The sequence below is a fragment of the Papio anubis genome, chromosome 1 (assembly GCF_008728515.1).
Source record: "Papio anubis isolate 15944 chromosome 1, Panubis1.0, whole genome shotgun sequence".
In the NCBI taxonomy this organism is placed as follows: domain Eukaryota; kingdom Metazoa; phylum Chordata; class Mammalia; order Primates; family Cercopithecidae; genus Papio; species Papio anubis.
In genome coordinates this window covers 15597069-15624935 of record NC_044976.1, presented here as the reverse complement: position 1 = coordinate 15624935, position 27867 = coordinate 15597069, and the positions used below count along the sequence as shown (strand labels likewise).

Sequence of the window (27867 nt, the reverse complement as noted above, 5' to 3'; positions counted from 1 at the left end):
AGCAGATCACTCTCGGGTGAGCACGTCGCTCGTGTCTCCGTCACACCCAGGACTCAGATTCGCTGGGCTGGAGGCAGGTCCGCAGGTCCATGGAGTAGAGGCTGTGTGGCTGCAGGAGTCAGATGGCGGAGTGAGGCCCCTGTGGCTCAGCCAGGCTGCCAGCCCTGTGTGCCAAGACATAGAGAGGGGTCGTGCACCTCACTCAGGCAGGATCGTGGGCCAGAGAGGAGGATGGAAGTGGAGCTGGAGCCATGTCCCCACCTGTCCCTGCTGACAAGAGGTGGCCCAGTGGGCTTCCTTCCAGCTGGGTCTCTCAGGGCAGCCTGTAAGGCTCTGATTGGCCGAGTGTTGGTGACAGTCACATGGAAACTGGCTGTCTTGGGCAGAGGGGCTTTTTGCGGTTTTCAAAGGCACCCTGTTTTTCTCCATGCTGACCCGCTTTGGCAGCCCAGTTTCCAGAGTCTCCTCAACGCGTTCATTAGCCCAGGCGCTGCAGCCACACCCAATGCTGATTTGTCCCCCAGGTCGCCATGGGCTACTCACACTCCTTGGTGATAGCAAGAGACGAAAGTGAGACTGAGAAAGAGAAGATCAAGAAACTGCCAGAATACAACCCCCGAACCCTCTGATGCTCCCGGAGACTCTCCGACTCCACACCTCTCGCGGCAGCTGTCATTTCCACGTGCACTGGGACGGGAAGTCCAACGAGGAATTGAAAAAGGCAAAAGTTGACCGAAGGTGCATTTTTGTTTAGACTCCCTGAGGTTCCGTTTTACAAATGATCCAACGTTAACTACCTTTTTTTCTGTATGCTTTCCAAAGTCCCTTTCCCCCTTCATGTCGAATTAAAACACTTGCTCATAGTTGACTTACCATTCCTACAAAAGAGGCCGAAACTTTGAGCAATCTAGGTTGTTGTTTTTTTTTTTTTTTAAGTTTTTTCTTTCTTCCTGTCCTGAATACACTCCCCAAAACACCCCTTTCCAGTTATAATTAGCATCGTGATCCAAGCGGATGCTACACGGAAGAGGAATCGCCATTTACTCGGAAAAAATGTCCCTTACAGGAACCTGCAGCAGACAGGCAAAGTCGCCGGCCCGCCTCCATCCCAAATCACGCTCGCATGCTTCGGAAGCATCCGGGTCACTCCTTTCCCGCTTTTTCTTGCAGATCGGCCTAGGCCGGTGTTGATTCTGTTTCTCCCCTTGGCTGCCTGTACGCCCACAGCCTTCTGGCTGCAACATTAGAAAATCGGCCGTGTCCCCCCTGGTGGGGGACTGGGGGGTCTGTGTTTAGCCATTTATATCTACTCTAGCTGTTAAAGAAGTCCAAATGAAAATCAGGTGACTGTGGAACCATGGGGACTTGCGGGTGGGGCAGAGGTGGGAACATTTGTATCAGTTGAGTTAGCTTCGTGGCTCCCTGTGGAGCCAGGGCTGAGCCTTGTCACGTGCACTCGCCAATTAGAGATTGATCAGCCAGCAGTCAAGTGCATTCTCCAGTCCTTGCAAGAAGGATCAGCCCTTTCTGTACCAGCCTCGATCGCCTTGTGCTTTGGTCTCCTTTTCTCCCCCGCCTGGATCCTGCCTCGCGCGGGCCGTCCTGTTGCTGAGACTCGGGGTACCGTTCTGCTGACCCAGCTCCCTTTAGTCACGTTTGCTTGGCTCTGGTACCAAATAGTTGGGATTACCGAAGAGTCCCCTTCCTCGCGTGTCAGCACGGATGCTGTGACTGCCACCCGCGTCCCCGTCAAGTGCCCGTGCCCGAGCTCGCTGCTGTGTGCGCTGCGCTGAGTGAGTTATGAGGTGCCTTTCCCGGAACCCTCCTCTCGCCTGGACCCAAGAGAGGCGACAGCTGTGGCTGGGGCTCTTGGTTTCCAGAGGGTCTGGACTGGTTTGGGTGCTTTAAAATAGATATTTAGTTCAGTGGTGCTTATGGGGGAGATGGGACTAGAACTTAAATGTGAGACTTGGGTGGATGGGAAAGTTAAATATTGGTCTCTTCAAGTTTTTTTTTTTTCTCTTTTGCTATTGTTACCACTTGTCACCGTCTCCATGTTAAAATGCCAAAAATGATCTAGTTGTTGCTTTTTTCCCTATTTTCCACCCTAGTCGCTCCTTACCGTGACTCCTGCCCTTGGAGGGCACGTAGCAGTGTCTGTCCTGCCAGTCCCAAGGCCCTGTGGGAGGAGACTGGCCTGCATCTCTCTGAGACTTAGTGTGACGCCACGCGCATCTCTTGTTCTGTGTTCAATCAGTAGTCCAGGGGAGAAGCTTCTGCCACTTCAGAGCTTTGCTAAACTAACCCAATTTGTCCAAATCACCCCAGAACCACCATCTCTGACTCAAGCTTCCATGCGACAGCCTGATCCATTTCCCTGGACAGGTCTCTTTCCTGGAACGCAGCCCAGGCACCTGTGCTCCTGGCACCTTTGAGGTCTCTCCTTTGAGTCGTGGCCACCAAGAGGGTTGAGGACGCAGCACCCGAGGTCCCAGCCTTTGCAGGATCCGCCCTGGGCGGAGCTGGACTTAGATCTTCGGTGGCTTCCTATAAAGCCTGCAGCCAGCCTCTTCTAGAACCAGCCCAGGGACTGGAACAGGAAAGGACCTTCGAAGCGAAGACTGCCTTGTCCCGCACTTCTTCTGGCTTCGATGGAAAAAATGGGCTTCCTAATGGGTTAAATCCTTTAAAACAAGGAGTTGGGGGGGAAGGGTGTCGTGCACTCCTAGAGAAAGGTACACAGTTGCCCGGCTGGGAACGTGCTTGGCGCTGACCCTGCGGGCATCTGACTGGTCTTCCAGCTCAGGAAAAAGAATTTGAAAGAGGCTTAGCATGAAGGGGAATCAAAGAGGAGGTTGTGATTTGGTCGAAGGTGCCTGGTTTAGTGCTGTAATTGTCTTATTATTTTTTTTTATATATATATTTCTTGGAGTAAACATTTTAAATAAACGACATCATTGTCTACTGTCCTGGCTTTTTTGCGTTTCTTTTTTGGTTGGAATGGAGCTCTGTTTTTCTTAACTCCTAGTATGTGTACCCCCTAAGCCCTGGCACCCACAGCAGGTGGTGTCAGGAGACACGTGGCCCCAGGGGAGCTTCCAGGTTTAAACCACACTGGTTGAAGTGAGTGGATCCCCCAACTCCACCCCAAATGCTAGGGGAGAGGGACCGTGTCAGTTCCTCAGTTGTCCAATTCAGAAGAGGACTTCCCATTTTCACGGGGGCTTTGAGAGGGAAAAATAAGTCATGGGAGGCATCCAGAACAGTGACCGCATGTGCTACCCACTCCCCAGACTTCAGGCCAGTGCTGCTCCTTGCAGGCAGTGTGGCCAACTGCCCACCAGAGGGCACCAGGAGGCTGGTCCTCGCTTCTCCGGGGCTGGCAGGCATTCATTTGCCTTTATGCTGCTGCTGAGTCTATACGGGACAGACTCCTAGACAAGACCCTTGCACAGGACACTGGCTCCCTGCAGCCACAGAGATGCCTGGGATCCCTGGAACCTCGCGTGCTGGCCGCCCTGTGTTTACTGGCTGAATAGTGTCCAGACCAGCCCCTCCTGGCAGGCATTGGCCCAGTTTGGGAGAGGGAAACCGTCTCCCACTGCCTATTAGCTGCAGAAGCAGCATGTGCACTGTTGCAGGACAGTCCAAATGTAAAACACAGTGTTTTCCCCATCTCCCACCTTGGCAGTTTGGAGCTTCCCATCAGATGCTCCTGTCCTGGAAGAGCCCCTGTGGGCAGGGAAGCCACTGCTGGGGGCAGCGTCCCGGCTGACACACTGGCTGTCATGTACTAGGCACGTGCTGCAAATTGAGTGTTGTGTGTCTCGCCCCTGACTCCTGCAGTCTTGTTTATTGTTTTTTTGAGACAGTTTCGCTCTTTTCGCCCAGGCTGGAGTGCAGTGGCGTAATCTCAGCTCACTGCAACCTCCGCCTCCTGGTTTCAAGTGATTCTCCTGCCTCAGCCTCCTGAGTAGCTGGGATTACAGGTGCCCACCACATGCCTGGCTAATTTTTTTATTTTTAGTAGAGACAGAGTTTCACCATGTTGGCCAGGCTGGTCTCGAACTCCTGACCTCGTGATCCTCCCACCTTGGCCTCCCAAACTGCTGGGATTACAGGTGTGAGCCACTGCGCCCGGCCTTGTATTTTTGAGGCGGAGCCTTGCTCTGTCGCCCAGGCTAGAGTGCAGTGGTGTGATCTCTGCTCACTGCAACTTCTGCCTCCTGGGTTCAAGCAATTCTGCCTGTGGCTGGAGGATGGGAGAAGCCTCCTGAAGTCAGGGGCAGAGAAGGCAGGCTCCCCACAGGCGGCTCTGGAGTTTGCTTTTTAAGATGTCCCCCAGGCTGGAGTGCAGTGTCACAGTCTTGGCTCCTCGCAACCTCCCCCTCCTGGGTTCAAGTAATTCTCCTGCCTCAGTCTCCCGATTAGCTAGGATTACAGGGGCACGCCACCACACCCGGCTAATTTTTTTTAGTAGAGGTGGGGTTTCGCCATGTTGACCAGACTGGTCTCGAACTCTTGAACTCAGGTGATCCCCCCCCCACCCCCGCCGCCTCCCCACCTCGGCCTCCCGAAGTGCTAGGATTACAGGCGTGAGCCACCATGCCTGGCCTTTGGCTCTGGGGTTTTCTCACCTGCAAAGCTGCTGCCTCCTGCTGCTGTCCTGCCCCGTCAAGCCAGCAGCCTTGCTGGCCAATGTCCTCCACTCAGAGGCTCCTTAGGCTCCCAGGGAACAGCGGAAAGGGCTGGAAGGATGGCGAATGGGGAAGGAGACTTGCCTGTTTCTACCCAGTCCTGCTTTGCCCCAAACACCTGCCCCAGCCAATTGAAGGGCGGGGACCTGCGGGAGGGTCACGTGAGATGGCCACGCTGGAGGGTCTCAGGATCCAGCTTAGCTGGTGTTAACACCAGACGGTAGCAGTGGAGCCCACTCTTCAGACTGGGAGGACTCAGCAGGCAGGGATGCAGGGAGGGGAGAAGGGGAGACAGGAACAGCCCCTTAAATGCTTTGGAAGGGAAATGGGGGTCGCCTCCTTCTAAGAGCATTCCGGGTACTGAAGCAGCCTGGAGGGGAAAGGACTCCGTGCCTTCAAAGAACTAAAAGATGGCCTGTTGCAGGTTGGGAGGCACATGGGAGGGCTGGAATCTCCAAAACCCTTGGCTGCCCTCACACTGGGTCCCCAGCACTGCCCCCCACCCCGCCACCACCCGCCTCTCCTGGCATTTCCTGTGATTTTTGTTTTGTTTTTTTGAGACGAAGTCTCACTTTGTTGCCCAGGCTGGAGTGCAGTGGCATGATCTTGGAGCCTCCGCCTCCTGGGTTCAAGTGATTCTCCCAACTCAGCCTTCCAAATAGCTGGGATTACAGGTGCATGCCACAACGCCCTACTAATTTTTGCATCTTTAGTAGAGACGGAGTTTCCCCCATGTTGGTTGTTGGCCAGGCTGACCTTGAACTCCTGGCCTCAAGTGATCCATCTGCCTCAGCCTCCCAAAGTGCTGGGATTACAGGCGTGAGCCACCACACCTGGCCCTCTGTCTGCTATGCAGGGAATGGATGTATTCCCCCAGCCCTCAGCAATGAGAGGTGCCATGTGTCTTCCTAGGGCTTTATGTAAATAACTCCAGTCCTCACAACAACCTTGAGATAGGCACAACTCTTACCCACTTGCGCTGGTGAGGAAACTGAAGCACAGAGCCCGCTTAGCTTGTTTTCTCACCTTTGACCAGTACAGGGAGCATTTCCTCTCTTTCCCTGCAGCAGTAGTGCAAGCATGGTGCCAAATGACCACCGACCTTTGCAGGGGGATACAGTGGGGAGGGGTGGGGCCTGGGGCCTTTTGGAGCACATCTTTGTCTAGAGGGTGTGGCCAGCGAATCTTCAGCCTCGGGCCCAGTGTGATCAGTTCTAAAGACTTGGCAGCAGGAGCCGGAAATCCAGACTGAGTAAATTGTCAGTGCCTAACTTAGTTTATAACATTGTGCAAGCCAAGTACACCCAGCTCTCTGCTGCAGGTGTCTGCTAACAGCCAGGGCTGGGAGGGCGCCTCCCCAGGTGCCATCAGGGCGGTGCTGCCTGGGAGGTAAAAGGAGAGAAGGGTGTCAAGCTACCAAGATCTCCTGCGGGACCCTTAGGCAGGCGGCGTGGGAAGGGCCCGGGGCTGACCTGAAAAGCCCTGGGTGAGGTCTAGTTAGGGTTGGAGGAGGGACAAATTCATCCACCCTAAGGCAGCCCTTGGCAGAGGTGGGCGAGTTCCCTGGGAAAAGCCCATGGGGGTGGAAGAGTGGACATTTTGTCCCCCTTCTGGCCCTAGGGCTTCCTTCTCCCCTTTTTCCCTAGAGATGGAGCCCCATCTCTAGATGGACCACCCTTGGGGTCCAGAGTCCCCTATTTCTTTTGGCTTTTCTTGACTATCTGAAAACACAGATGAGCTCATCCATCCCTCCCCATATTTAAGATTCATTTGAGGCCGGGCGCGGTAGCTCAAGCTTGTAATCCCAGCACTTTGGGAGGCCGAGACGGGCGGATCACGAGGTCAGGAGATCGAGACCATCCTGGCTAACACGGTGAAACCCCGTCTCTACTAAAAAATACAAAAAACTAGCCGGGCGGGCACCTGTAGTCCCAGCTACTCGGGAAGCTGAGGCAGGAGAATAGCGTGAACCCGGCGGGCGGAGCTTGCAGTGAGCTGAGATCTGGCCACTGCACTCCAGCCTGGGCGACAGAGCGAGACTCCGTCTCAAAAAAAAAAAATTCATTTGAAGGTCTGGTCTGTTTCAGTCCCAGGCTGGTATAGGGGTCAGAGCCATGAATACGACAAGACGTGTCCAGTATAGTCCACAGACTCTGCACCACCATGGGCAGGCTAATGAGATGTCGTAAGATGTCCTGGGGTAGCTGGCACACCAGGTCACAGCTCCTGGATAAAGACCCACGTCTGATCCAGTGAACAGCCCTGCTGCCCCAACCTTGGCTTCTGCCTCTTGGCTGCCTTGCTTCCTTAGGATGACCCTCCTCCACTGCCCCAGCAGCTGGCAGAGGCTGGCCAGGTCCTGCCTGCTGCCCACAGCCCCGGGTGCTGGGACCAGGGCTAGTTCGAGGCCCAGTTCTGCCTTCAACTCCCTGTGGGACATGGACACAAGGCTCCCTTCTCAGGGCCTACCCTGAGGGTTAGAGTGTCCTAGAGGAGCCATCACCCAGGAGGAGCAGGGCAGGAGCCACAGCGCCTGTTAAAGCTTAACAGCATCCCTGTGCCATTAACACAGGAATGGTCAGATGGGAATATACAGCTTTGGGCCTTGGGAGGGGGCACTTCAGGCTGAGGGTCACCCAGGTCCGCTACTGCTGTGTCTTCTGAGGCCATACCTACAGACCCAAGGAGACCACAGCTTCCACTTGGTGCCCACCGGGCATGGCACCACCCCCACCCCGGGCCTGCCCCCTCCAGGTCCTACCAGGCCCAAGGGGAGGCCCTCAACCTTCCTTCAGCCTGGGCCCTGGACTCTAGACCCAGTTTGTCCCAGTTGCTTAAACCAGAGCAGCATTTGGATAATCTAAGTCCATTTGAATAAGTCCAACCACTTCCTGCCATAGACATAATTTAGAGATGAGGGGAAGGACAGCAACTCATGTAGCCAAGTCTCTTCCCCCTACACAAGGCAGCCAGCATGGCCATAGGCATCTCAGCTCAGCCTTGTCCTCAGCTGGCACACATCCCCTCCCCAAACGAGGAGGTCACTGCCAAGATGCATTCATGCCCACCAGCACTTTATTGGCTATTTAGTAAATGCCATTTGGCTGAACACTTTTCCATCTTTTCCCCACAGGGGTTCAAGCTGGCAGCATTTGCCACCCTACTGGGTCCGAGGGTCGGGGTGGATAGGGAAGAAAGGGTTGTGTCACCTGGACTCTCCAGCCTCTACTGGGCAAGGAATCTGCTGCATGGTGACAGTGGGCCATCCATGCTGGGGCAGAGCTGGCAGCTCCAGGGCCCGGGTCTAAGGTACCATCTTCCACCATTTGAAGGCAAAGGGCACCCGGCGGACGTTGGCACAGGCGCAGATGTCTCCGACCTCCGTCAGGTAACAGTCAAAGTCATTGATGAAGGTGCACTTGAAACCCAGGGGCTCCAGCAAGTGGCAAATCTTTTCTTCCAGGCAGCAGGTCCCTTTGATTTGGGGCCCAAAAGGCTTGGGGATCCCCAGGTTCTTGCCCATCACAATCATCCGCAGCTGTCAGAAAGAAAGGGTGAGGCCTGGGCAGGGATCAGAGGCCTGAAAGCCCGCGCCCCACCTGCCTCTCTGTGGTCAGGCCAGACCAGGCGTAGCAGGCGGGCAGCCACCCCCTCCAGGTCAGCAAAACCCAGCTCGCTTCTGCTTAGCCCTCCAATGGCCGTTTCTCAACAGCAAGACAAAATCCTGCCTGGCCAAGGTCTGGGATTGTCAACTTCTCCAGTTTCTATGTTTTGATTATTCTGGCCTCTTATGGTCTGGATGCAACACACGGCTGCTGCCTCCACTGGAGCGCTCTCCCCACCCCCTCGTCAGTTGACTGCTGCACATCTTTCATATCTCAATTCCTTCTCAAAGCAGCTTCTTGCCACTACTCACCCCTACCGGACCACACTGAGCTGATCAAGTTAGAAGACACCCATGGCATCAGGGCCTGTGTCCCTAGGACCCAGGGAAGAGGTCAGCAAGTGTTTCGAGAATTGGGGCACCTCAAATGCCTCCGTTCATTTTAAATACCTATATAATGGGTCAGTTGTTACATGAGAAAGTTCAGATGTGAGCCACAGTTGGCATAGGCTTGGTGAAACCAGGACGTCTTGTACTCACAGCCCCACTCTTGATTATGACTTCTGGTTTAGAATAAGTAGGAACAGAATTTTTAAAAACAAAAATAAACAGTTTTTCTCTTGTTGCCCAGGCTGGAGTGCAGTGGCGTGATCTCGGCTCACTGCAACCTCCGCTGGAAGGTTCTAGTGATTCTCCTGCCTCAGTCTTCTGAGTAGCTGGGATTACAGGCATGCGCCACCACACCTGGCTAATTTTGTATTTTTAGTAGAGGTGGAGTTTCTCCATGTTAGTCAGGGTGGTCCTGAACTCCTGACCTCAGGTGATCCTCCCACCTGGACCTCCCAAAGTGCTGGGATTACAGGTGTGAGCCACCACACCCGGCCGCAGAATTTTTTTTTGGGTTGGGGCGGGGGGAGGCGGTGGAGACAGTCTTGCTCTGTTGCCCAGGCTGAAGTCCAGTGGTACAATCTTGGCTCACTGCAACCTCTGCCTCCTGGATTCAAGGGATCCTCTTGCCTCAGCCTCTGATTAGCTGGGATTATAGGCACGCACCACCACACCTAGCTAGTGTTTGTATTTACTAGAGATGGGGTTTCAACCATGTCTGTCAGGCTTTTCTTAAACTCCAGACTTCAAAAGTGATCTGCCCTCCTCAGCCTCCCAAAGTGCTGAGGTTACAGGCATGAGTCACTGCATCCTGGCCCCAGCTAATTTTTTTTTTTTTTTTTTTTTTTTAAGATGTAGGGTCTTACTATGTTGTCCTAGCTGGTCTCCATCTCCTGAGTTCAAGTGATCTTCCCACCTCAGCATCCCAGTGTGCTGGAACTACAGGTGAGCCACCACAACCAGCCAAGCTGAACAGAACATTATTTTTGAGAGACTTTCGCTCTTGTTGCCCAGGCTGGAGTGCAATGGTGTGATTTAGGTTCACTGCAACTTCCACCTCCCAGGTTCAAGCAATTCTGCCGTCTCAGCCTCCCAAGTAGCTGGGATTACAGGCATGTGCTACCACGCCCAGCTAATTTTGTATTTTTAAGTAGAGACAGGGTTTCTCCATGTTGGTTAGGCTGGTCTCGAACTCCCAACCTCAGGTGATCCACCTGCCTCAGCTTCCCAAAGTGTTGGGACTACAGGCGTGAGCCACCGCGCCCAGCCTAGAATGTTATTTTAAGTGCTGATGTACCTCCATGTATCGGACACGGCTGCCCTGGACCCTGGGGATAGTGGAAAGACCTACCCTGAGGTAGCTTGCCCAAGACCCTCACTGCTGGCAGATGCACAGCAACCTCAACTCTGAGTTACATAGCACCCCATCTGAAGTGGGCCTCACAGGTTCATCCTTTTAGACTAGGGGTACAGCTCACTGAGGCTCCTGAAGCTCCTGGCCCATAGTAACTGCCTGGGGAACCCTCCAAGCCTCCAGGCCCAGTATACCTGCTCTCTGGGAGGGCGTCCCTAACTGAGATGGGGGAGAAGGGGTCTCCTGCCCATTTCCTCATAGGCACCGTTATCTGCTGTCCCTCCCCCATCTCTGCAGTCCAGCACAGTGAGGCGGCAGCCAGTGTTGCCTGGACGGACCCTCCCCCACCCAGGGATGCCCAGTCGTCCCTCACCAGGTCAGGGAAGTATGGCCTCGCGAAGGGCCTCTTGGGCTGCTGGTCAGAGGGGATGTTAGTCATCTTCTCCAAGCAGAACAGCTGAGGAATCTCGATGATGTCCTGTTCCACCAGGCCCAGCTCTGTCTTCAGGATGTCACGGTTCAAGTGAATGCACTTCTGTGGGGTGGGAGGGGCCAGGAGAGCTCATCAGGAATTAAAACCAGTTTCCTTCCATACTGAAGGTAGGCCATGGCCTGACACCACTGCCATCCCCATCACTCACTGTGCGCCAGGAGCCTCACACATCACACCAACCTTCCTAAGTGGGCAGTTCCCTTTTCACCTGGGGAAGTAGGGGCTCAGGAAGCCTCATCTTTAGTCCAGGATCCCACAGCTAGACAGCGTTGGGCACTTCCCAACCCAGACCAGCTGAGCCCAATACCCAAGCATCTCCCTAGGTCTTGAAATAGGCTTCAGACACCCAGCACACCTGTCTCCCTAGGTCTTGAAATAAGCTTCAGACACAACCCAACACACCCTAAGCTGTCGCCAGGGGCTGGGAGATGCTCTCTCAGCCCCATGCCTGGCTGGCACCCACCCTGCTATGCCAGAAGGGCTGTTCTTCCAAAACAGGGCACCCATGCACTGTGCATGACATAGAACTTTCCTTAGGAACATTGCTGGGAATGGTAAGGACCCAGTGAGCAAAGCAGTTTTGCTGACCATGCAACCTCAGCCGAGACATTGCCCTTCTCTGGGCCTAAGCTTCTCCTTCTAGAAGTTGGGAAGACTCTGCTCCTCACAGCCAATGATTCCCTTTCTAAGATCTCTGAAGGTTGGTGGCCCTGAACACCATTCTCAGGACCACTGCGACAGGCCGCTTCATCCAGAAAGCATTGAGTAGGCCCTCGTTTGAGTCTGATACTCAGCTTCTCGGAAGTAAGGAGCTGGCCTCTTCAAGGAGGCTGCTGAGGTATGTCATTTTCCAGGAAATGGAGCCTAGGCAGCTTGAGTAGCATAATGAGCAACACAGGAACCTGGGAGTTCAGACTCAATCCCCCAAATGATTGTCTTGGGCTAGTGATTTTCCTCTGTGCCTCACTCTCCTCATATGTAAGAGGTGTTTTACTTTATAGGGCTATCTGCAGGGTTTGTAATGAGGTGTCTTGCACAAGGCTTGGGCCATCGTTGGTTCTCAGCTAGCAACCTGGATAATCAGGGCTTTCCCAGCTTGGGGGAGAAGACCCAGCTGCATAGTCACGGCAAGTAAACGCCCTGACAGTATCTGCAAGCAGTATCTGTCAACTCTTCTGACACACCATGACGCTCCTCCCTGCCCCTGTCCCACCCTGGGTCCTCGGCCATCTGACACCATAGAAAGCTGTGTGACCACTTCCAGCCCTCTTCCAAGCATAAAGGTACATCGTGCTGTGTTTGGCTCCAGAGACCTAACTCCTTACTCCTCTAGTCTCCCTACACTGGCATATATATGGCCAGCTCTAGCCCCAGACCTGGGCCTGTATCAAGACCTGGAAAGAAAGGTGGCAGGCAGCTGTCCCCCCTCAACCCTTCACCCCTCAGGAGGGGTGGGTGGGAACCTTCCTGCAGGACCTGTGGCACCAGCCCTTTCTTGGGGACGGCCCCCCTCGCGCTGGCCCTACCTCCACATATTCATTCTGCTTCTTCAGGCTTTCATCAGCCAGAAGTTGGTCGATGGTTCTGGCTTCCCTTCCTGTAGGAAGAAGCGGTCAGGGAATGGCAGCACTGCCCAGAGCTGGGCACACTCAGGTAAGGCCCAGCCACCTGGGTGTGTTCCTGGGCCAGTGACCATGGCGAGAGGAGAGGACTGGCCTATCTCCAGGGACCACACCCTCAGGTCCAGTATCTTCCTTCTGGGGACTGACCAGGGTCTACACCAGAAAGTCCAGGCAGGACTTCCTGCCACTGGCCACTCTGTCCCCAGCATGAGGGAATAGCCTGTGCCAGGCTAAGGGATACAGCCTAGAGTTTGTTAGGATGACTTCGGCCCCTACTCCCCTTATGCCGATACAACCTGGCACCTTCTGCCTGTGGCCTTCACCAGGTTACATTACTTTTATTCTTCAATGGCCTCATCTTTGGGACAGGAATTCCCAATTCATTTGCCAGCTCTGAGGTGACAGTCTTTGTCATGTGGTTCATGTTCAGCAGATGTCACCTTCCATGGTGCTTCTATGACCAGGAGTTCCCAGGCCCCACCCCAAAGGCTGAGTATCCAGGAGCTCTGGAGCAGGGTGGAAATCCTGTATTTCTAACAAGCTCCCAGGTGCACCGGCCCTCAGATCACACTTTGGGTCCTGAGGGTCTAGAAAAATCTAATACCCCCCCCAAGCCCCTTTCTGGGTTCATACAGCCTTTATTATTTTTTGAGACGGAGTCTTGCTCTGTGTCCCAGGCTGGAGTGCAATGGCGTGATCTCAGCTCACTGCAACTTCCACCTCCCAGGTCAAAGCAATTCCCCTGCCTCAGCCTCCCGAATAGCTGAGATTACAGGCACGCGCCACCAATGCCCTGTTGATTTTCACATTTTTAGTAGAGATGGGCTTTCATCATGTTGGCCGGGCTGATCTGGAACTTCTGGCCTCAGGTGATCTGCCCGCCTTGGCATCCCAAAGTGCTGGGGTTACAGGTGTGAGCCACCATGCCCAGCCCACTCCCACAGCTTTTAGATTGGAAGTACAATGGCACCAGCCACACCACCTCTGCTTGTCCACCTGTGTGTTTCCTTAATGTAACCAGGAGACCCACAAAGTCCCAGTCCCTAAGTACTTAATCCAATGTGCCCTGAGTAAATCCAAGCACTAGCATTGTTGATACCCGGTTTCCCCCAACTTGGGGCCACTTAAGTGAGTCCCCTTCAAATACATTCTAAAAGCCTCTAGGCCATCCCGGAACATCTGGTCTACTTGTGTTGTCGTAGTACCACTAGAGTAGCCCAGAAACATGACATTCTAATACAATTCCAACAGCTTTTGTGCTTCCCTGGCATCCTTTCTGCCAAGCGTGACAGAATGGCTATGTAGAAAGGGCCCCTGGAAAAAGGCAGAGGACCCCAGTTCTGTTCTGTGGAAAGGGAGTTCCCTTACCATTAGACAAGAGCTGATCTGCTCTAAGCTCATCAAACAGAAGAGCATCGCCATAGCCTTCCTTCTGTTTCTCTCGGAAGAGTTTATAGCAGGCGCTGGGACTGGCCAGGAGCAGCTGGAAGCCCTGGGAAACAGAACTTGGGTCAGAAGCCAGCTTTCTCCGCTGGACATGATGGCTCATACCTGTAATCCCAGCACTCTGGAGGCCGAGGCAGGCAGATCACCTGAGGTCAGGAGTTCGAGCCTGGCCAACATAGTAAAATCCCATCTCTACTAAAAATACAAGAGTTAGCCGCGTGTGGTGGCATGTGCCTGTAATCCCAGCTACTCAGGAGGCTGAGGCACGAGAATCACTTTAACCTGGGGCGGAGGTTGCAGTGAGTGGAGATCGTGCCACTGCACTCCAGCCTGGGTGACAGAGCGAGACTCAAAAAACAACAAAAACCAAGAAAAAGCCAGCTTTTTCTCCAGAATCTTCCAAGAGTCCCCAACAGAAGGCATGGGGACATGGTCAGATGTCCCTTCTGCAGACCCCAATACAGACCTTTTTGCCCTCATTCTTGTCATCTGTGGGGATGAAGCACATGAACTCATCCACGTGGCCTGTCATCAGCCAATCTGAGTAGAGCTCCACTGGCGCTTGGACCTGCTGGGCATAGAGGAAGTCTCGGAGGGTCTTACTCATGGCCCGGCCCTCTGCGCTAGAAGGAAGATGGAAAGAACAGCTTTTGAGCCAGTGTGGCCCAGACTGGTCACCTGTCACTTGGTGTCATGCCGCCTCCAGGGAGCTGGCCTCTGTGACCGTTGTGTGAAAGAGGCCGGTCCATAGCGGATAAATTGGTTATGAATCCCTTACTCTGACCCCACTCAGAACAGAGCCTAGTGTTCTAGACACACAAGCCCGGTCACAAGTATCATTTTGGATTTATGGCCACCAAGAAATCCAGCCACATGTCTCTTGGAAATGACATCCTGGTGGACCAAATTTCACTTGTTTCAGTTTAAACCCTGGAATCAAAGAATAAACAGTTTATTCTGATCTTTAGTCTCCACGTGAATCAAAAGCTCAAATGTCCTTCTAAGAAATGTTCCACAGTGCGTGACTGGCTGAGGTGCTATGGGAAGCAGGCAGGGCCAGGGGAATGACCATGGTCCCTTCCTTTTCATCTGAAGGCGTCTGGCCCAGTGGCTCACCTGGGGTAAAAGCTGCTGCCAATGAGGACTCTGCCCAGGGGGTACTCTTTCTCTTGGACCTTGACAGGTGGGGACACCATTAGGTTCCCAATGGAATCCATGCTGGCCACTTTATGGTCCTCAATGTCCTGGATCATGTAGCCAATACCAGGGCTCTGGGGAGAGACCCAGCGGGGAAGGGGTGTTAGTAGGGGATGGCTTTGGGCCCTAGTGTTATCCCTAAATCCAGGCTTTCAGGTAGACTTCCACATCCCCTCCCCCCAGAGGCCACCTGGGTCCTCTCCCCACTTGGTGCCCCATCATTTCTAGGCAGGTTCCAGGCCTGAGAGATTGGACTGAGCTCAGATTAGCCAAACCAAGTTCCACACCAATGAGTACTTCATGGGGAACTCATCAAGATCGGTGGCCTGAGGCGTGTCGAGGATCAAGGATGTTGTCTTGTGGGGAGCCTGAGTGTAGCAGAAGGCCATCTCATCCTGGAATGGAGAGGAAGACAGATCGTTTGCCAGTCACACATCTCCCTGGGCCCCATTTAGGGGAAAGGAACGGTAAGAATCCCCTTCCTTCCTGCCAACCCGTGCTCAACCCTCAACAACCAGGTCAGATATCGCCCTTTCTTGAAGGCTCTCTGATCCCTCTTCTCCCCTACTCTTCTGGTTTAAGACTTGAACATCCATGGCTGGGCATGGTGGCTCATGCCTGTAATCCCAGCACTTTGGGAGGCCAAGGTGGGTGGATCACTTGAGCCTAGGAATTCAAGACCAGTGGCCTGGGCAACATGGTGAGACCCCTATCTACTTAAAAAAACAAACAAACAAACAAACAAAAAAAACCCCAAAAAACAAACAGAAAAAACCCCAAAAAGTTAGCCAGGCATGGTGGCTCATGCCTGTAATTCCGGCTACTCAGGAGGAGGTAGAGGCTGCAGTGGAGCTGAGATCGTGCCACTGCACTCTAGCTTGGGCGACAAAGACTTGAGCATACAGATTCTTCCTTTCTTCTTCTATAAAGAATCCATTAACAAGCCTTACTGGCTTACATTCTGAGTCAACTCTGCGTTGGTGCCATTCAGGAAACCACTGTGTCTCCACCCTATGCCCACTGCAACGCCTTCCAATTTCCCTTCTATTCTTGCCCACTCTTAAGATTTGTTCCCTATATCTTAGCCAGAGGGGTCTTTTGAAAACCTAAACTGTAACCTTTCATTCCTGATTCATGCTTTGAGTGTCTGTTTGCCTTTAGCTGAAAAGGTACCTTAACCAGGAGGTAGCCCTGCCTCTCACCTTTGTTCACTGTGATTAGCTGCACCAGCCCTCTTCAAGACCTCCAAGCACACCCCCATTTTTTTTTTTTTTTTTTTTTGACAGTCTGTCATCCAGGCTGGAGTGCCAGTGGTGTGATCTGGGCGTACTGCAACCTCTGTCTCCTGGGTTCAAGCGATTCTCCTGCCTCAGTGACCCGAATAGGTGCGACTACAGGCACACGCCACCACGTTTGGCTGATTTTTGTATTTTTAGTAGAGACGGTATTTTGCCATGTTTTCCATGCTGTTTTTAAACTCCTGACCTCAAGTGATCTACCTGCCTCAACCTCCCAAAGTGTTGGGATTACAGGCGTGAGCCACCACACCCGGCCAGGGACTCCTACTTTTAATCCTGGCCACTCCTACCCCAGTCTCTGTGTGGCCAGCTCCTTGTTTCCTTAAGTTTCATTTGCAGATGTTCCTGACTATTCTTGAACTGCCTCATTTGGTCTAATGACTCACGGTATCTCATTCTCCAACTTTCATAGCACCTAAAAGTTCTATCCTTGCTAACATGGGACAGCATATGTTCCGATTTATCTCTGGTGCTCAGGATAGTGCGCCTAGCATGTGACGATCACTCATCTGCAGAGGACAGAGCTCTAGAACTGAAGGCTGACCGGGGCTTTAGATTTGGTGCTGTGCCAGAGTCAGGTGGGACCCCAGGGCAGTGGCCCAGCTCTCACAGCCTTAGCCAAAGGTGTCAGAGCCTTCTGGGGCCTGGGGGTTAGGGTTCTGTGGTCTTGAACACATGTCCATTCTGGAATGGGAAGGAGGTTAGACTCTAAACTCTATTCCTTAGTGGACATGACTCAGGCAAATCCTTATCTGAGCCTCCACTGAAGTCCTAAGAACAGCACCACCTCTACCAAGGCTTCGGTCTTTAAGGTTAACCAGAAGTCTGTGAAATTCCTCTTAGGTGGCAAATGCTGAGTCTCCTCACCCCTCCCTCCCCCACAGGGGTTTCCCAGGTGAGGTGTTACCTGGAGCCACCTGCCCAGGCGGTTGGGGTCCTCATAGACAGATGCCACCTGGCTGTTGCTCTTCTCACTCAGCTCCGTCACTGTGTCCACAAAACCCTGCAGCTGCAGCTCTCTGCCGTGGGAGAGAAGCCAGTTCTGGCAAGACTTTCACAGCTCCCTTACTGTAAAGTTAGTTATTTATTTATTTATTTTTTGAGACGGAGTCTTGCTCTGTTGCCCAGGCTGGAGTGCAGTGGCGCAATCTCGGCTCACTGCAAGCTCCGCCTCCCAGGTTCACGCCATTCTCCTGCCTCAGCCTCCCGAGTAGCTGGGACTACAGGCGCCCGCCACTGCGCCCGGCTAATTTTTTCTATTTTTAGTAGAGACGGGGTTTCACCATGGTCTCGATCTCCTGACCTTGTGATCCACCCGCCTCGGCCTCCCAAAGTGCTGGGATTACAGGCGTGAGCCACCGCGCCCGGCCACTGTAAAGTTATGACCTCCCTGTGCCAGGAGAGGGAGAACACCTCCTTCTCACCAGGAGAGGTTACATCCCTGCCCGTGAGGTCAACAGAGCAGCCATCCCCTGACCTTGGCACAAGCCAGAAGCTCAGAGCCCATCTTGTCCAATGCTACTCAGCTTTGCCCAGAGCCAGGTTGGGAAGTACCAGTGGCAGCCCCTTTCCTGGTAGCCAAGGCCTGCTCTGTTTATACCCTTCGGTCAGATTCTGCAAGTACGCTTCCTTTTTTGAGACAGTCTCGTTCTGTCACCCAGGCTGGAGTACAGTGGCAGGATCCGACTCACTGCAACCTCTGCCTCCTGGATTCAAGCGAATCTCCTGCCTCAGCGCCTCCTCTCTGCCACCCAGTAGCTGGGACTATAGGCCCCCGCCACCATGCCTGGCTAATTTTTATATTTCTAGTAGAGATGGGGTTTCACCACGTTGGCCAGGCCGGTCTCAAACTCCTGACCTCAGGTGATCCACCCACCTTGGCCTCCCAAAGTCCTGAGATTATAGGTGTGAGTCACTGTGCCCAGCCTGCAAGTACCCTTCTATCCCAGGGAATCTGGGGACTCCCCTGGGCTCTCCTGCCTCAGCCTATCCAAAGGTATTAGCTGACTCTCTACCCAAGGGGGCTGTATTTTTGTCCTGAGAAGCCATGAAGCTGGGTACCCCACCCTTGAGATGGCCAAGAAGGTTATCATTTTTGTATGTGTGGCATGGGGTGGGTCTTGAGCCCTGGGATCTTCAAGGCATCGTGCACAGCATCAGGCTCACAGATCTACTGTGGACATCCCTTCCTTGAAGGGAAATAGCAGTGTGTGAGGTTGATGTTAAGACCACTCATCTGGCCGTGTATGGTGGCTCACGCCTGTAATCCTAGCAGTTTGGGAGGCCGAGGCAGGTGGATCACCTGAGATTGGGAGTTTGAGACCAGCCTGGCCAACATCGTGAAACCCCATCTCTACTAGAAATACAGAAATTAGCTGGGTGTGGTGGCACGTGCCTGTAATCCCAGCTACGTAGGAGGCTGAGGCAGGAGAATTGCTGGAACCCGGGAGGCGGAGGCTGCAGTGAGTCAAGATCATACCACTGCACTCCAGTCTGGGCAACAGAGCGAGACTCCATCTCAAAAATAAAAAAAAACAAAAAAAACCCAAAACACTTATCTGAAACAAATGGGTCCTCAAAAGTTGGAGGTCAGCGAGGCCCTAGTATTGGGAAATATCGAAATTGGGACTGTAGTCCAGCTTCAGGTCCAAAGCTCATGTTGCTACTAATAGAATACAGCAGTGTAACTGCTGGCATAGCACATTCATAGTATGCATGCTACTGCTCCAAAGAACCTATTTCTTGGGTCTATTCAAAGCCACAGGGAGCTACCAGCCTGACAAGGTCTAGAACAGTCTGAGGCTTATTGGGGGAAGGGAGTGCAGACCCAGCCTTGTAGGTCATATGCAGCTCTACTGGGTCAGACCATGCCTGAATACCACACTGTATGGAAGACTTGGGTTTCCTTGAACAAGTAGATACCCTCTGTGAATGAGAAACCCCTGTCTTCAAATACTCGAGATACCAAATCTCTCTGCTTTATGTCTTCTGTATCTGCCATCAGAATTCCATCAGACCTGCTGAGATTTTACCTTCTCATCCTGAAACCCGGTATTCCTCTGAGGACCACACTCCCCAGCAGCCCTCCCCTGGAAGAGCTGTCTGGCTTCTACACCCACTGAGCCTGGAAGAGGGGTAGAAGTCTTTTTTTTTTTTGAGATGGAATCTTACTCTGTCACCCAGGCTGGAGTACAGGGGTATAATCTCGGCTCACTGCAACCTCCACCTTCTGGGTTCAAGAGATTCTCCTGCCTCAGCCTTCCGAGCAGCTGGGATTACTGGGGTGCACCACCATGCCTGGCTAATTGTTTTTGTACTTTTAGTAGAGATGGGGTTTTACCATATTTAGCCAGGCTGGTCTTGAACTCTTGACCTCAGGTGATCTGCCTGCCTCAGCTTCCCAAAGTGCTGGGATTACAGGCATGACCCACCATACCCGGCAATTTTTATTTTTATGAGTTTTGCTCTTGTTTCCCAGGCTGCAGTGCAGTGGGGCTATTTCAGCTCACTGCAACCTCTGCCTCCTGGGTTCAAGCGATTCTCCTGCCTCAGCCTCACTGAGTGGCTGGGATTACAGGCATGTACCACATCTGGCTAATTTTTCTAGTTTTAGTGGAGACTGGGTTTCACCATGTTGGCCAGGCTGGTCTCGAACTTCTGACCCTCAGGTGATCCTCCTGCCTCAGCCTTCCAAAGTGCTGGGATTATAGGTGTGAGCCACCACACTGGCTACCGTTTCCTATTAGTGTTTCCCATCCCTGCTAGAGTGTTCCGTCAGCATTATCCTTTGCCTCCTACTTAAAAAAAAAAAAAGACAGCCTTCACATAAGGAATTTGCAATAAAGGGCAACGTGGCGGAAGTAACCTAGAGGCGGCTGGTGTGGAACAAGTGGGGCGGGGATGTCTTGCCTGCAGACCAATCCCAACTCTAATGGCTGCTCCTGGCACCCTGGCTTGAGCCATACTGTGTCTAGACTGGTCTCCTGCCTTTTATTTGTACCTGACTTTCCACGTGGCCAGAGTGATCATGCAGACAGAACCCTTGGCTTCCCACTGTTCTGCCTTCAGGATCCTTTCTTCTTTTCTCCCTAGGCATGTGGCTACATGGCTAGAGACTGTGCCTGGATTCCCTGAAGCCGGACGTGGCCCCGTGCGTGTTCAGGCTTTTGGCACGTGAGGCGGTTGAGGAGACTTCCAGACCACTAGCAGCAACAATAGGTTGCAGCGCCCAAATCTTAGCTCTTTCTCCCTCCTAGGGCCCAGGCCTAGATCGAGGATGTGTGTACCCAGCCTCCACAGAGGAGGCAGCCACCCCAGGGAAAAGTATAACAAGACTGAAACGAACCAGGGCCTGTAAGTGGCAGTGGGTGAGCAGTACCATCTTTCTGCAGGTATCCAGGTGACAAAGCTTTCACCACTGTATTTAGAATACGTATGGCCCCAGATACCTCATCCAAACACTCAGGGCCCACAGGTCTCTGGCTCCTTTCACCCATCCCCACACCTCCCCTTCCTGGGCTCACACCTGTTCTCTGGCTCCATAGGAGTCTCATCATCCCTGGGACAGGTTCTCATCCTGACCTCTCCATTCTTCACCCTGCTTTAGAGCACTTGGTACCATTTAAAACCGTGCCGTTGGACCCTAACATAACTGGCGGACTGTCTCATTCACTGTTCCATGCCCAGCTTTGGGAATGTTCAGGCCTGTATTGGACCGTCTTGGGGCAGATCCAGACAGCTCAGACAGAAGTGTTTCAACTCTCCTGGTGAGAGGTCCCAGTGATCTTTACCCACCCCACCCTCATACAGAAAGAGGGTGCCAGTTATGAGAACCACCTGGCACAGTCAGCCTGAGGGTCTCTCACCTGCACAGGTAAACCTCCAGAGGCACCTGAGTGCAGGGAACGAAGACGCAGGGAGCCACCCGGAACACCACCGTGTCTTTGTACAGCAGAGTCTCCGGAATTGACTGCAACAAGACGAGGTCCTGTTAGCAACCTGCTTCCACATTTACTCCCTCCCCTCTAACCCCCAGGGTTCTGGCCGTTCAGCCCGGCCCCCAGCTGGGCCCCACCTGCCTTCTGCAGCTCTCCCCCAGCAAACCTCGAGCTCTGCCCAACTGTGGGAGATGCCTTTCCCCCCACCGGAGCATCCTAGTCCAAGGACCCATCTATTGTGGGGACATACCGGGTCTTGAGACTCCTCCACCAGGGACGCAGAGTAGGAGATGAGGCCCGAGAATCCGGCAGACGGGAACGCTATAGCTTCAACGTAGAAGGTCTCTTTCAAGTGGTTCCCAAGGAGGGCCAAGGTATAGGCGTGCTGGCCAGGCCCCAGCACCAACTCAAAGGTACTGAAGTTGTCTTCTAGGAGAGAAAGAAGGGATGGACCAGCCACTGAAGTAACCTGATGTCAGTCACCACATTTGATGGTCAAGGTACCAGCTCATTCCTCGTATCAGAGGCAAGGCTGTGAATTCCAGGAGGGCTGGAGCTGAACTGGCTTGGCTGTCCCTGTTTCTAGCATTCAGGGCTTGGTAGACAACCAGATGTTTGGATACAAGCAACGGCCAGTTCTCTACCAATGTTCCTTGAAGACCTATCACACACCAGGAGTTGGAGCTCAGGTGATGTCTTCAAGGCTCCTGCCTGGTATGAAGCTTCAGGGTAAGTGGTTCTGTATTTTGAGCCATGAATCCAACTCCTGTGATAATATCATAAAGTCCTAAAGGTGAGAAACTCTCCCAGGCTGGGCTCGGCAGCCTCATCTGAAAAAGATCAGACACTTACCGATGCTGGAAAGGTCAGTGAGAAACATTTATTGAATGGATTATGCCTCCATCAAGGTTTCTGAGGAAACCAAGTGGTCTTATGATTATACATGTTAAGACTGTCTCCTAGTTTTAGGTCATTCAATACAAAACCATGCACAGAAGAGATCAGAAGGAAGTTGACCACACGTGGTAGTTGTCATTTGCTAACTAGATCCTAAGGTTTTTGTTTTTTGTTTTTTTGTTTTTGAGATGGAGTCCTGCTCTGTTGCGCAGGCTAGAGTGCAGCGGCACTATCTCGGCTCACTTCAACCTCCATCTCTCGGGTTCGAGCGATTCTTGTGCCTCAGCCTCCTGAGTAGGTGACTATAGGTGTGCACCACCATGCCCGGCTAGTTTTTTGTATTTTTAGTAGAGATGGGGTTTTACCACGTTGCCCAGGCCGATCTCCAACTCCTGAGCTCAGGCAATCCACCTGCCTCAGCCTCCCGAAGTGCTAGGATTACAGGCATAAGCCACTGCACCCAGCCCAAGTCTGTCCATTTTCTAGGCCAGAAATTACCCTGACCCAAGCTTCTCCCACCTGGGTCACTAGAACTTCCTCTTTCCTGGCCTGTCCTCTTTATCTGTTCCCGACGTGGCAGCTGTAGGCCTGATGATGGCTGTTTCTGCGTAAGATTCCAGGTGACTTATTTCAGGGAATCCTAAGCTAGATTTACCTTGGCCACCAGAACCCCAAGAGATCCAGGAACTATAGCATCCTCAGACCTTCTGCACAGCACTGCCAGCTGCCTCCATCTCTAGCTCCTCCAACGTGCCAGCAGATGGCTGCAGCTGTGGCCATGGCTGCCGCCGGTCAGGCGCTGTCCTGGGGGTCCGGGCCCCAGCAGCCCTCTTGATGATGGACTCTGCAGTTCTCCTGCAGCCCCTCCTTGGAGGCCCTGGGGATGCTGGTTACAGGCCCAGCCTCAGTCCTGCTGCTGGCTCTGAGGGAACTGGGCCCACCAGGACCATTCCTGTGCTGGTTTCCTGCTTCTCATCTACCTAGAGGCTTCACCAACCCTGAGCCAGGCCTCATGGGGCAAGACCAGACAAGGCAATCCCAGGAACCCCTGCAGCTTCCTAGTGCAGACACAGCCCTCTTGACCTGCTATAGCATCGGCTGGCCCACGGCACCCAGCCCAAGAACTTCTACACACCTAGGGCCTGCTCCTGTTCTGGGGACCTGGGCTCCCTGTGGCCATTTCACCCAAGGGTGATTCACCACCAGGCAGTAAGGGTGAGAGGGTCACCGTCTGTTCGCCACAAGCCGCTACTGGCTGGCTGTCCTGTGGTTGACCCTCTGGGGGACCTTCTTATAGCTAGTTTGTTGTGAAGCTGAAGCATAGCTAACATTTCGCTGTGGGCTTACTATCCTTGCTAGTAGCTCTGGTAGGTGTTTCAGGCTCATGGCCTCACATCCTCAGGACCCTTCAAGGCAGGCATTTGTCCCCATTAAAAAGAAGCATGAGGGAGGCCAGAAGCCCTGCAACCCAGGCACGCACAACAATTGCCTCCGCCTGCAAGGCCCTTCCTGCCCTCAGTCCTCACAGAGCTGCCCAGGAGGCCTTAGCTACCTCAAACTCTCCCTACCCACACTGGGGGCATCTTAAAGGGCTCCCTCCAGCTTCTGCTGGGTCCTTGGCTATCTGTTCATCTGTCGTAGCAGGCTCTGAGAGCAGGTAACATGGTTTATTCTTCCAGAGCTGGATCCTCAGGGCACAGAGCCAATACTGATGATTCGAGCTGAGCTTTTTCCTACCTGCTATGTACTGCTGGACCTACAGGAAGGTAGGTACCCTTCTTGGTTCTTCACTGGCACTTCCAGGCCATTTCTCTATTCCTCAAGAATCCCAGTTCCTATGAAGTGCTGACTATCAGATAACGCCAGCTACCCCTTTCTTTTGGGGACGATGTCATCCTCTCCATCCTTCGTGGATTGTTCTAGCACTACTTGCCTCCACTGCTGTTGTGTCACTGGTATCTGACAATGGACTAGAACATTCAGACATTTTGATCTCTCTTCAACCTTATTTCAATGAACCCGGGTTCTGTACCACCTTAGACATCTATTACAATGGTCATACCACAGACTAGATGCCACCTCCAAGGCAGACTCAGTGCCTTCCGATCTGTTTAACTCACCTATGCTCCCACCCCAGCGAGTCCCCAGTCTCAGTCCCAGATCTTCCTACCGATCCCCACCCTTCATCCTCACTTCCCTTTGACCCTTCTCAGAGCTCAAAAACCCATCACTACATCCTCTCTTATGCACACTGTCCACTCCACTCCCACACCCTTTTCTAGTTTGTTTTCCTGGAAAACCTCCATTCTGGTCACACCAGGTCTTTAAAGCTCATTCTTGCACCTGAGGAGCTGGAGAAAACCATCACACCCAAAGGCCTCATTTCAGGCTACGACCAGATCTCAAGGCAAGCCACCAACACTACTCAAACACTATTGTCTCATTCCTGTCCACAGACTCGCCTGTATTGCATATTCCTAAAGGCGATCCTTCTGCCTTGGCCTCCCAAAGTACTGGGATTACAGGTGTGAGCCACCATACCCAGCCTGTTTAGAACCTCGTTTTCTGGCTTTCTATCCCTCTGCAAACTTCTCAGATCTTCCCCTAGGATCCATTTTCCCACCCCTGTTGGATCAGTTCCAGCTACACATCTGCCCGTGTACTACCAGCTTCAGACACGCTCGACTGCGTGCCAGCCCCCCATAATTACCACCACAAGTCTCCGTTTACCGAGGATTCTTTCCATGGCCTAGATTTACTGTGCCTACCCATTTCAACCTGACTTTTCACTGCTCTTATCAGAGTCACTAATGACTGCCATTCTGAGGATTGTGACTTAGGCATCTTAGTCTATCAACAGCATTTGCCAGGGTTGGCCACTGCCTTACTTCGCCCAGGCTGGAGTGCAGTGGTGCAATGTCAGCTCACTGCAGCCTCTGCCTCTGGGTTCACATGATCCTCCCCACTCAGCCTCCCGAGTAGGTAGGATTACAAGAGTAGCTAGGATTACAAGAGTAGCTAGGATTATAAGCTAGTGCCACCACACCCAGCTAATTTTGATATTTTTAGTAGATGGTTTACCATGTTGGCCAGGCTGGTCTCAAACTCCTTACCTCAAGTGATATACCAGTCTTGGCCTCTCAAAGTGCTGGGATTATAGGCATGAGCCACCACACCTGGACAGGATTCTTTATAAAAATGATCTTTTATCTTAGAGACACAGGGTCTCATTGTGTTGCCAAGGCTGGTCTTGAATTCCTGTGCCCAAGTAATCCTCCTGCCTTGGTCTCCCAAAGTGCTGGGATTACAGGTGTGAGCCACCACACCCAGCCTGTTTCTAGAACCCTGTATTCTGGCTTTCTATTCCTCTGCAAACTTTTCAGACTCTTTTGTTCTTTTTGTGGTTCAAGCTTTAGCATGTTTCAGAGTCACCTGGAGGGCCTGTTAAAACATAACATGCTGTGTTGCCCTACCCTAGATTGTTGAATAAGCTTTTTCGTTTTTTTGAGACAGAGTTGTACTCTGTCACCCAGCCTGGAGTGCAGTGGTGCAATGTTGGCTCACTGTAGCCTCTGCCTCCTGGGTTCACTCCTACCTCGGCCTCCTGAGTAGCTGGGATTATAGGCATACACCACAATGCCCAGCTAATTTTTGTAGTTTTTAGTAGAGATGGGGTTTTGCCATGTTGGCCGGGCTGGTCTCGAACTCCTGACCTCAGGTGATCTGCCCGCCTTGGCCTCCCGAAGTGTTGGGATTATAGGCATGAGCCCTGTGCCCAGCCCCTAGATTACTGAATAAGCTTTTTTTTTAAATTATTTTTTTGAGTCTTACTCAGGCTGGAGTACAGTGGCGTGATCTCAGCTGACTACAACCTCTGCCTTTTGGGTTCAAGCAATTCTCCTGCCTCAGCCTCCCAAGTAGCTGGCGGGCATGCCCGCTACCATGCCCAGCTAATTTTTGTATTTTTAGTAGAGACAGGGTTTCTCCATGTTGTCCAGGCTGTTCTCGAACTCCTGACCTCAGGTGATCTGTCTGCCTCGGCCTCCCAAAGTGTTGGGATTGCAGGCATGAGCCACCACGCCCAGCCTGAGTAAGCTTTGTCAATAAAGAAACCAGTAGTTTGCTATGATCCACATGATGAAGTATGGCATCCTTAGCAGGCTACATGAACTGTCGGACTCCAAGACCCGCCTGGCCTAATCTACCTACTTCAGCATTGGTAGGCTTCCTAGAGCCAGAGTAGCCCTTGTGGCCTGAACTAGACCCAGACCTCTGGTTTCTTAGGCTCACTCCAGCTCACATGTAAGATGGCCACGTCCAAGCTGGGCTACCTTTTCTGGCTAATCCCAGGCTACTTTGAAATCCAGCTGTGACCTATGGTCTGCTGAAGAGATGGAGTAGGAGATGAAGCCAAGGCCCCAGAGTGCAGGCCAGGAAGTGGCAGAAATACTCTCCAATGCTGGCAACAGAGATGGTGCCCTCTGACAACGGGCACAGTATAGACCACAGGGCTCTCTGCATTGCCCAGCTGAAGCTAAGCATGGTTTATAAGAGAAGGTAGCAGGTTGGGTCGGGTGCAGTAGCTCGCATCTGTAATCCCAGCACTTTGGGAGGCCAAGGCAGGAGGATTGTTTGCATCCAGGGAGTTTGAAACCAGTCTGGGCAAAGTGAGACCCCATCTCTACAAGAAAAATGAATTGCCAGTTGTGGTGGCACACACCTGTCATACCAGCTACTTGGGAGGCTTAGGTGGGAAGCCTGCTCGAGTCCAGGAAGCTAAGTCTACAGTGAGCTGTAATCACACTACTGCACTCCAGCCTAGGTGACTGAGCTAGACCCTGTCTCAAAGGGGAAAAACAAAACCCAAAAAAGCATGCTGGCATGTCCCTCCAGAAGCAGAGAGCTAGCTCTCATTGAGAGATTTAGAGGTACGCTAAGTACTGAGTCAGTTCAGGGAAGTCAAAAGACGCACAAGGCTCTTGCTGGAGTTGGGCATGTCTACCTCCTAACCAGTCCTCCCATCTATAGAATAGGGTGTGCTACCTGCCTCCCAGTGAGAGGAGGGCTGAAGATGGGTGCTGGACGGCATGGTGGCTGGGATGCAGGTGCTACCATGGCCGCCACTCTAGGTTTTAGCCTCAGATTTCTGGGAATTTAACATAGTGGATCTTGGTTTAGAGTGAAGATGGATTCTCCTGAGAAGAGTCACTGGGAGCTGTGATCTAATCTGTGTAAGGCAATAGCTACTGTTTCAGCTAAGATGTCTCTCTCCTCTTCCAGCCTGCAGGGAAGGCACAGCTACCCCCATTTTACAAGTGGAGAAAGTGGCTTAGAGGTGCAATAACCCACCCATGTGTACAGACTTAGCCTATGGTGAAGGTGGCAGCCAGAGAATCCTAGAAACACAAGTACAGCCACAGTAGCCTCTCATCTGCAGCTCTAGGTCTCCAGCAGGCTTCTGCCGGGAACCTTGCTGGGAGAAGGTGTGGGCACAACTTGCCTGGCACGTCGAGAGCAGGCAAAGTTGGAGCTGACACAAGAACACTCACTTTGGGGCCAGTAGACTCTTGCCTTCTTCGACTCTTCCTTGGAGGTATGGAGGACTAGCCGATATTTCTTTAAGATACAGCTGGGGCCTTGGACACTCAGTGTCATCTGGGACAGATTCTTTATTTCTGGGCAAAAGAAAGCAAAGGTTAAGGAAAGTCTGGAGGCCAGCACTCTGGGGGTGGAGGGAGGAGCGGTAGAGAAGGGCCGGGAGTTTGAACAGAGCACCAAGGACCCCCTGCCTTTCGCTAGGGCCCAGGCCTGAAGCATCACCACTTCACTGCTTGTTCTGGGTGGTTACAGGCAAGCTGCAAACCCCAGGGCCTCCTTTTGAGGGAGGATGGCATTTATCCTATGGTCCCCACAAACAGAACAGGGCCTACCTTGA

The 27867-nt window shown here is 52.7% G+C and overlaps 2 protein-coding genes across 4 annotated transcripts in view; one reads left to right on the top strand and one right to left on the bottom strand.

Moving 5' to 3' along the window:
• The window catches only part of RCC2 (regulator of chromosome condensation 2), a 32976-nt gene extending 30002 nt beyond the window's left edge, over positions 1–2974 (top strand). For 2 of the 3 annotated variants that reach the window (XM_003891208.5, XM_021936642.2), the window contains one exon: positions 525–2974. In XM_003891208.5, the coding sequence (XP_003891257.1) occupies positions 525–629 (105 nt within the window). In that variant the 3' untranslated portion in view covers positions 630–2974. The remainder of the gene's footprint in view (positions 1–524) is intronic. The other variant, XM_021936639.2, reaches the window with a different exon arrangement.
• A 4776-nt stretch (positions 2975–7750) lies between these two features.
• Positions 7751–27867, bottom strand: part of PADI6 (peptidyl arginine deiminase 6) — a 30995-nt gene continuing 10878 nt past the window's right edge. Inside the window, exons 6-16 of the mRNA XM_003891207.5 lie at positions 27482–27607; positions 21286–21464; positions 20964–21067; positions 17006–17117; positions 15088–15195; positions 14720–14874; positions 14070–14226; positions 13526–13649; positions 12062–12132; positions 10416–10577; positions 7751–8235 (exon numbers count right to left, since the gene is read on the bottom strand). Of these exons, the coding sequence (XP_003891256.2) occupies positions 8002–8235; positions 10416–10577; positions 12062–12132; positions 13526–13649; positions 14070–14226; positions 14720–14874; positions 15088–15195; positions 17006–17117; positions 20964–21067; positions 21286–21464; positions 27482–27607 (1532 nt within the window). The 3' untranslated portion in view covers positions 7751–8001. The remainder of the gene's footprint in view (positions 8236–10415; positions 10578–12061; positions 12133–13525; positions 13650–14069; positions 14227–14719; positions 14875–15087; positions 15196–17005; positions 17118–20963; positions 21068–21285; positions 21465–27481; positions 27608–27867) is intronic.